Source organism: Rutidosis leptorrhynchoides, chromosome 3 (assembly GCF_046630445.1).
Source record: "Rutidosis leptorrhynchoides isolate AG116_Rl617_1_P2 chromosome 3, CSIRO_AGI_Rlap_v1, whole genome shotgun sequence".
NCBI classification, from domain to species: domain Eukaryota; kingdom Viridiplantae; phylum Streptophyta; class Magnoliopsida; order Asterales; family Asteraceae; genus Rutidosis; species Rutidosis leptorrhynchoides.
This window is the reverse complement of record NC_092335.1, coordinates 283096445-283106326: the sequence shown is the minus strand read 5'-3', so window position 1 is coordinate 283106326 and position 9882 is coordinate 283096445. Positions and strand designations below refer to the sequence as shown.

At 35.7% G+C, this 9882-nt stretch overlaps 1 protein-coding gene across 1 annotated transcript; it reads right to left on the bottom strand.

Annotated features, from left to right (window-relative positions):
* Nucleotides 1-4774: 4774 nt before the first annotated feature.
* On the bottom strand, nt 4775-6700 carry LOC139901016 (uncharacterized). The gene is made up of 2 exons (XM_071883758.1): nt 5204-6700; nt 4775-4960 (listed from the first exon to the last, which is right to left on the bottom strand). Exons 1-2 carry the CDS (start codon nt 6698-6700, stop codon nt 4775-4777), a joined length of 1683 nt encoding a protein of 560 aa, XP_071739859.1.
* Between the last annotated feature and the right edge of the window lie 3182 nt (nt 6701-9882).

Here is a 9882-nt window from a genome sequence, read left to right as displayed (position 1 = left end):
TTACCTGAGGTTTGCCCTGCATCCCTCTTGTCCTTCAACTCCTTAAGGTAGACCGGACAGTTTCGTTTCCAATGACCCATCTCACCGCAACCGAAACATGGGTCTTCCTTGGGGTTTGCCTTCTCGGCTACCTTTTGCTTCTTAGCCTTGTTGATGGTTGGGGTAACCATCTTTCCTTTCCCTTTGCCTTGATAGGCGGGTCCTTTTCTCTTAGCCACCTTTGGCTTAGAGGTCTTACTTTTGGACCCACCTTGATCGATTGCTAGCACGGGTAAAGCCCTTTTACCCATGCTAGTTTCCGCCGTTCTAAGCATACCGTGAAGCTCATCTATGCTCTTATCCATCCCATTCATATTGTAATTAATTACAAATTGATCAAACCTTTTTGATAGGGAATTAAGGATAAGATCGGTGGCTAACTCATTTGATATGTTTAGGTTAAGACGGTTAGCACGATCAATAAGGCTCTTCATTTTGAGGACATAAGAGGAGACGGATTGGGTGTCATCCATACGACATGCATGTAGCGCTCGAACCGTTTCGAAGCGCTCGACACGTGCTTGTTGAAGGAACATCTCCTTCAATTGCGTAATCATGTCATATGCACTATGATGTTCGAAATCCTTTTGGAGTTCGGGTATCATAGTCCCAAGCATTAGACAAGCGACTTGCACCGAATCGGCGCAATACTTGTCATAATAAGCCATGCCCTCTATATCTTCCTCATCCGGTTGGTCGGGAATAGGGTCCTCCAACACATACGCTTTGTCCTCAAGTTTGAGAACAATCCTAAGATTACGGAACCAATCCATAAAGTTCGTATGGTTGAGTTTGTCTTTCTCGAGGAGAGACCTTAATGATAGGTTGTTTAGGTTAAGTGGTGCATTTTGCATGTTGTTGTTATTTGCGGCCATCTACAAAATTTAACAAAGTCCTTTTAAGTATCGATTTTAAATTTAATAAACAATACCCTTTTATTTTTAATTGTTTTATTAAATCTTAGAATCCAACGGTAAATCAAATTTCGGTTAGGTAACCTTTATCCCGTTATTTGATTTAGCTAGGTAGTCATTTATGTGACAATTGCAATCCTTTTGCAACTTCTAAGTTATGGGATCATGCAATCCTTTTGCATGGCATATTTATCCCATCAACGCCTATTTGTTCATCATGCTTCGGTGACCCTAAGTTCATGATTCCCAAATCAAGTCGTCCTACTTGTGTAAACATGTAGACTTAACATACAAGTGGTTAGGTGACCTTTATCCCACATGTATGCGAAGTGTACCTTATTCATATTAGTTCACTCATGACGGTTAGGTGACCTTTATCCCATCAAGAGATTCCTAATATGTCTAAGTGTTTCCACAAAAGGATGGCGTTTAACTTGTTTACCTTGTTTTAGTTAAGGGATTTTAAGTTTTCATAAATTCTAGTTTAAGAAAACATTTGCCATACACCAACATGCATTTGGTGTATAGTTCATTATGAAAAGCCAATTTCATGTCTATAAACCATTTTATATATATGATCCTAATCATGATCTTAATAACCGTTTATTAATGTCCTTTTAGCCATTTTTAATTCAACCAATTAAATTGTAGTTTTGCATGTCGTTAATTAATGTATAATTTAACCAATTAAATTTCCATTTTGCTTGTTGTTAACTTGTGTGATTAACTTGTAGCATACAAACATACAATCCACAATCATACAATAAACAACCATGCATGCAAAACAAATATGTTCACAATCAAGCCATTTTGGTAGACATTTGTTTAGCCGAAAACAAATGCCACCGGATAAGGGGTAATTACACAAAGTAGGAGATTTCAAATCTCCCACTTAACCTTGCATCCAAATGCTTCTTCATGTGTTCTTCAAGTCTTCATCATTCTTCATCATTTTACAAAATATATCCTAATACATTTTGTCTAAAAATGAAATTACAACCTAATCTATTTTACATACCAAATATAAAATAAATTACATAACCAAATGAATTATTACATGCCAAATGAATAAATATTATTACAAACCAATTGAATAAATATCAATCAACCATGCATGCAACCAAACACAAGGTCAAGGCTTAGATTGTGAACATCATCAACATAAGTGATAGGCAATACTGAATCACAAGTGATTGGAAACACAGAATCACAAGTGATCTGCAACACAGAATCACAAGTGATTTGCAATACAGAATCACAAGTAATCGGCAACACAGAATCACAAGTGATTGGCAGTACAGAATCACAAGTGATTTGCAGTACAGAATCACAAGTGATTGGCAGTACAGAATGCAGAATCACAAGTGATTTTGGCCAAAATGACAACCACCCAAAACCGGAAATTTTACATTCTACTTCATGCATGTTCATAGAATGCAAAATTATAGTGGGTTTAATAACCATCTCGAAGCATATTTCAACAACTTCGGCTCTAGATACCATTGTTGGGATTTAACAAGTTCATAAAATACTTAAACCATTTTAAGAATTAAGAAAGCGGAAGCATGTTAATTACCAATTTAAAACTTGTTAATCTTTAACCAATTAAAGTTAAATCCCAATTAGGATCAAGTTGTGATATATACTTACAAACTACAAGCAAGTAAAGAGATTATACCTACTCCAAGCTTGCTAGTAAATGATGAAGATGATGATGTTGAATGGAGCTCCAAAACTATGAAACCTCAAGTTGTTATACCCCAAACTTTGCACCAACACCTTGTACTTTGGTTAGGATTTTTAACACTTGAATTAAACTTACAAAAACCAAAATCTTGAACCCCTTTGAGCTCCCTATAGCCCACGGCCAGCAGCAGCAGATTTTCAAGGTTTTGTGCAGTTTTTTTGAAGTATATTGCATGTGTGTTTTGTTCCAAGAGTCAAGATGCTAGTATATGGAAGTGGGAAAGCATGGGTCAAGGAATCTAAGTCATAAGCATGTGAACTTGCAACTCCAAGGCCACTTACTCTTCCATATTATAAAATAAGTTTTATATAATTTAAATTTTATAAAACTTTTATAAAACTTCCATATACATATATATTTGTTATGTACATTTATTTTATAAAACCAAAACTTTATAAAATGTAACATAACAAAATAAATTATTTAACCTATAAATAATTTAAACTCTTGTTATATATATAAATTAATCCATAATTTATATATATACATACACATCAAGTAATATTTCAGAAAACCATTTTTCTTGAAGTTCAAGTGTCGCGTATTTGATCAATGAACCAATCGTTAAAATCAAAGACGAATAAGGTGTCGGTAAGTTTGTTATTGGGTATGACCCGACTTGGATCATAACACGTCAGCCACATTAATTTAGTATGTCTCTCGGGCATACGAAATACCTTCAAAATGATGGTTCCTACATGTGTTAGGTGACTCACATGGGCTGCTAAGAGCTGATCATTGGAGTGTATATACCAATAGTACATACATCTAAAAGCTGTGTATTGTACGAGTACGAATACGGGTGCATACGAGTAGAATTGTTGATGAAACTGAACGAGGATGTAATTGTAAGCATTTTTGTTAAGTAGAAGTATTTTGATAAGTGTATTTAAGTCTTTCAAAAGTGTATAAATACATATTAAAACACTACATGTATATACATTTTAACTGAGTCGTTAAGTCATCGTTAATCGTTACATGTAAGTGTTGTTTTGAAACCTTTAGGTTAACGATCTTGTTAAATGTTGTTAACCCAATGTTTATAATATCAAATGAGATTTTAAATTATTATATTATCATGATATTATCATGTATGAATATCTCTTAATATGATATATATACATTAAATGTCTTTACAACGATAATCGTTACATATATGTCTCGTTTAAAAATCATTAAGTTAGTAGTCTTGTTTTTACATATGTAGTTCATTGTTAATATACTTAATGATATGTTTACTTATCATAGTATCATGTTAACTATATATATCCATATATATGTCATCATATAGTTTTTACAAGTTTTAACATTCGTGAATCACCGGTCAACTTGGGTGGTCAATTGTCTATATGAAACATATTTCAATTAATCAAGTCATAACAAGTTTGATTGCTTAACATGTTGGAAACATTTAATCATGTAAATATCAATCTCAATTAATATATATAAACATGGAAAAGTTCGGGTCACTACAGCAGAGGCACTGAAAATTGCCCAACTTGAGTTAAAAGCTGCTATTGCTGCAAAAAATGCTGCAGAGGCACGTTATGTTCAGATGTCAACAAAGGAGAAATGGTATCTTCATAAAATTGATACGCTAACTCAATCTGAATCATCCTTAAAGGAACAATTGGAGTCAAGTAAGAGTGAGACAAAACGTCTAATTGAGGGTATTCCAAAAATCGTGAAAAGTGCTTTCTCCTCTGAAAGTTTAACTAAACCGTTTAACGAATTCATAACTGTTGCATTGGACGCTGACCGAATACGGTTTCTTGAGAGATTAAAAAATGATATCCCTGATTTTCCAAAATCTTTGCCTGAATCTCTTACATATCAATTGAAGCCAGATGCAGAAGATAGACTGAAGGTGCTGAGTGATGAAATAGAACATTTGTCCTTTCCTGAGTTAAAGAATTTGTGTAGTAATGCTGCTACATCAGTAGACGATGTTCTAAATTTGAAATTATGATCTGTATTACTTTGTGTTTTTTGTTAATTATATATAAATGTTTTTTACTTTGCTGATGATTTTGTCAAAGCTTTACATGTTTGATTTGAACAATCAAAATTATGACTAGTCATATACTATTTGTATAATTTTTACGTCATGACGGTCGTAGATACATTCTATTGTCTGGATGTTCAGTGGATTTCTACGTTTATCCACTGCCATTTCAATCTTTTGCTTATGATTGAACTTCTGCCATCGAGGAAAAAACTTCTCTTTTGTGGGCAGGGATGACACACTGTATTGTGACATCTGATATAAAATCCTTGGCCGGATAAAAATTATGAATAATATGTCATAAGAAATATTTCTGAATTCTTATTTCTTTAAAGAAATTTTTACATTTATGATTGCATCCCATGCTCTAAATAGTTGATCAAGCTATTCGAACATGCAATACTACGCATAAAATTTCTTTAAATTCATTGCATTCCATGTTCGTGGAATTTCTTCTCCGGAGGGCGCTGAGAGGGTATATAACCCATTAGGATGTACCTTTGTAATTTTATATGGGCCCTCCCATCGTGGCCCTAACTTCCCTTGCTTCTCTTGTCGACTTGCTTCATTATCTCTTAACACAAGATCCCCCTCCTTGAATTGCACATATCTGACTCGCTTGTTATAATATTTTGCCATTTTCTGCTTTGCATCCGCTTGACGGATGGCGGCCATGATTCGCCTTTCTTCCAATAAATTCAAATTTTCACGTAAGATGGATGAATTGTTTTCGATATCAAATGCCAAAATCCTTTCTGTTGGAACACGGATTTCAGCTGGTATCACTGCCTCAGTACCATACATCAAACTGAATGGTGTTTCACCCGTGCTCCGTTTTGGCGTTGTGCGGTGAGCCCACAATACATATGGCACTTCATCCACCCACTTAGTCTGACTCAACCCCAACCTAGCCTTTATGCCAGCCACGATTTCTTTGTTTGTTACTTCGGCCTGCCCATTGGCTTGTGGGTGAGCCACTGAGTTAAACGTTTGCTTAATGTTTAGCTCTTCACACCAGCTTCTGAAGTGGTTATCTGCAAACTGCTTACCGTTATCACTCACAATTTCATTTGGTAATCCATATCTGCACACAATGTCATTCCAGACAAATTTCTTTATGTTTTCTCCAGCTATTGGTGCTGTTAAAGTAGGTAATTCTTTTAAGAGTTGTTTAATATTCTGAAAAGCGTTTTCTGCTTCTTTTGTCCATTTAAAGTCTCTTTTGTTCAAACAACTCTTTAAAACCTTCATAAATGGGAGCGATCGATCTGCTGCCCTTGATAAAAACCTTGTTAGAGCTGCCAAACTCCCATTCAAGCTTTGAACTTCTTTCTTTGTTTTGGGAGATACCATATCTTCAATTGCCTGAATCTTTTTTGGATTAGCCTTGATTCCCCTCTTCGTAACAACATAACCTAAGAACTTGCCTTCTTCCACACCAAAAGTGCATTTTTTAGGATTCAATTTCATATTGACTTTTCGTAATGATTCAAACGTTTCAAGAGTATCTCTGAGCATACTGTCTTCTGTGTGGCTTTTAATAACAATGTCATCAACATAGGCTTCGACATTCCTTCCTATTTGATCTTTAAATGTTTTGTCAATTAAGCGTTGGTAAGTTGCCCCTGCATTTTTTAATCCAAAAGGCATCATGATGTAGCAAAAAATTCCATCTGGCGTGTGGAATGCTGTTTTATCTTGATCACGCATTGCCATTGGGATTTGATGATACCCCTTAGATGCATCCAAAAATGATTTGAACTGATACCCATTGATAGACTCGACTTTCCAATCAATTTCTGGTAAAGGGTAGTTAACTTTCGAACATGCCTTATTGATGTCTGTAAAATCCACACACATCCTCCATGAATTATCTGGTTTTCTAACCATCACCGGATTCGCTACCCATGTTTGATATTTTACCTCTCGTAATATTCTAGCTTCCACAAGTTTTTTAACTTCATCTCTGAGAAACTTTGTTCGATCAGGAGCCATTCCTCTTTTCTTTTGACATACTGGTGGAATATTTGGATTTACATTAAGCTTATGTTCAGCTATATGTCGTGGTACACCAGTCATATCAGAATCTTGCCATGCAAAACGTCCAGATTAGTTGCTAAAATTTTATAAAGCTTTTCTCTTGTTGCTTTTGTGATTGTGTTTCCAATTATGATTTTCTGATCTGAAAACTCTGGATTCGGTGAAATTGACCCATCTTCATGGATGATTGGGTTAACAGCTGTTCTGTTTATTTGTACACATTCTATTGGTCTCCTCCGTTTAGTGTACAGCGTGGCGATGCCAGCTGGTGTGGGGAATTTCATCATTCGATGTACCGTTGACGCTACAGCTCCAAATGTCATCATGGCTGATCGTCCTAAAATGGCATTATACTGCGAGTTTGCTTTGACAACCAAAAACTCAATATGAGCAGTTCTCTTAAATGGCGTTTTGCCCAATACTACTTCTAAAACGATGCTTCCTTCCGACCATGATGGATCATTCATAAAACTTGCTAAGGGGACAAATGTGTCCTTCAGCTTTTCCTTGACTCTGTCTGGTAATTGTATAAAACAATGTTCATACATTATATCCGCTCCTGCTCCGGTATCAGTATATATCCCTCCAACAACACAATTTTCTATTCGAGCTTCAATCACTACAGGAGCATCTGATGGATTAGTATTAAACATAGAAAGAAAAGTAATCATTTCTTGCTTCCAATCTTCTAATGTTTCTTCTTTTCTTCGTTGACCAGCTTGCCATGAATGTATCATGTTTGCTTCAATGGGAACCGTCTTTCTGGTATTACGTCGATTGCTCTTGAGAGTTGAGTGATTCTTTAGAACGGGTGGCGCCATCTGTTAGTACGATTTTCCGTATAGCGGCTGTAAGGTACTAGTACAGAGAGTAGCTGCCTAGCGTATGGCGTATAATGTTGATTGTTGTTTGCTCTCGAGAAATTATCTCTGCGGACCCGGAACACGGATTACTAATCCATGGGGTGGCATCAATCAATCTGTGGATCAATCTGAAATTGGTCCGTGTAGCGCATTACTGCTAAGCGGCTAGTATATGTTTAGAGTGAGAAAGAACTGTGTGAGAGAGAATGTGTACTTCTCTCTGACTGAAGTTCAAAGTCCAAGTGATCATATGTGGTGACCCAGGGGGTCTATTTATAGGCATAGAATGTCCGAAATTCATGGGATACACGTGTCAATCACTGTGTGGTTCTGTTACGTGAAGTATCCGGAATGTCGGTGGCGTGTGCTGACGTGGCTGCGTGCCGTCCACACGCTGAATTAAAGGGCTTATGTATTGAAGCTGCCTGCGGGGCTTACGCTTAGCGCTGGGAGGACTGCTAAGCGCTGGACGGAAATTACTGATCATTACCACTTTTTATGCTCTTTGATCGATTTTTCTGTAACGAATGATGTTTTCATGCGTGTATTCCCTAGGATACACCATTATATTACATATGAAACTAAACATTTCTTCAAGTTTGCCACTTGATTTCATCCTAAACCTCATTTGTATCTTGACGATTACAATCTACATTCAAACCTTTCACGATTCTTAAAAACACCTCAATCAAGAGGATGAACCAACCGCACTTCATCTACGGAAGAAGACATTGATGCATATAGTTATGCACCTGAAAACACTCGGAACCTGAGTAAACGTTTAACACGTATCTGTGCTAATTCATTTAGTGTTATTATCACCCAAATAACTTGGTGATTCCTTTCAAAGTAGCAAATTTTGTCACAGCTCCAGTAAGTCAACTTCGACTTTTCGTTCGAAACAACCTTATTAACACCTTGATATATACGTGTGCTATTTTATTATTACCGGAGAACCTTTTATATTCCACCATATTACCAGCAGACGTACCAGCAACCTCGTTGCTTCTTGACTTAAATCTCTCTGATAAATCATTATATTTATTCATTGAAACCCTATCATATACTCATCCGCATCTTGTAACAAAAACTGCCATACCAATTACCGGGAATCAGCAATCGGTACTTTGAAAACTCACAGCATATCTACATAAACAGTTATATGTATAACATTTATCTCTTAAGAATTATGATCTTTCATTCTGAAGTTCTGAAAAGCACTCAGTCTACAAATCAATACTTTGAATGTTGAAAAAGATGAATGAAGCAGCAGAAACCGTAGACAACCGAAAACGACCTTAATCATTGAAAGTTTAATGATAAGGAATAGTATGTTGAAAAAGCTCAGAAAAGTTGGAACTGGAAAACGGATTGAGCTAACCACTAAGGAGACTAAGGACAAATACAAGGACCACACCCTATATTCAAAGAATCCAGGTAATTCTGGATTCATTGAAATCTTTAGAGAATATCTTGCTCCCAAGTCATGTTAAAATCTTGCGGAAAATTTTTCTTCATCAACCTTCGAACTTGGAAATTCCAAAATATCATCATAAATATCTTCGATATTTCTGAGGATATTTTCATAAATATTCTCGTCCGAAATTATATACCTTTTCGTGCTTCCTGTGTTTCATTATATTGGAAACTTCTGTAAAATCTAAGTTTAATTTATGAATGAATTCTGGAGAAATGTAAAGAAATTGATGCATGAATTAGTATAATATAATGACACTTGATCAACGTGGTTATATTACAGTAAGTCATGCTGAGTTTCTAATGGAACGTGATGATTCACAGATCATACAGTCATCATGTGCCATGTTACACGACTCTTACATTCTATCTAATCTATAAACATATCAAGAACATATTTTCTTGATAGTCCTATCATTTCTCTTGAATTCAGGTAATTTGACAAATCAAATCGTGCGATTACGTTCTTTATTGTTTAGAACATTAAGTTCATTCGAAGTTCCATATTTACGAATTCTGGACCGTTACTCGCTTTACTAGAGGTCGGGAGGATAAAAAAAAGGCAAAGACTCCAAAATATAAGAGAAAATATAAAGCTCAATAACAACACGGAAGTTACAAACCGTGGATATTAATAGGAATAGCAATATAAAACCCAAGGTTATATTAAAAGTAAACAGATTTTTCTGGTGGAAGATTGAAAAGAAGGATGACAGAAATGATAATTAGGAAAATATTAGGGATTAGAACTGGACTAAGCATTTTTACAACCTTTTGAATGTATGAACTAAGAAAGAA

Coding starts and splice junctions, on each gene's coding strand:
- LOC139901016 (XM_071883758.1), bottom strand. CDS start 6,700: ATGGCTCCTGATCGAACAAAGTTTCTCAGAGATGAAGTTAAAAAACTT. Junction 4,961..5,203: donor GCCCATATAAAATTACAAAG/GTACATCCTAAT, acceptor ATTTTATATCAG/ATGTCACAATACAGTGTGTC.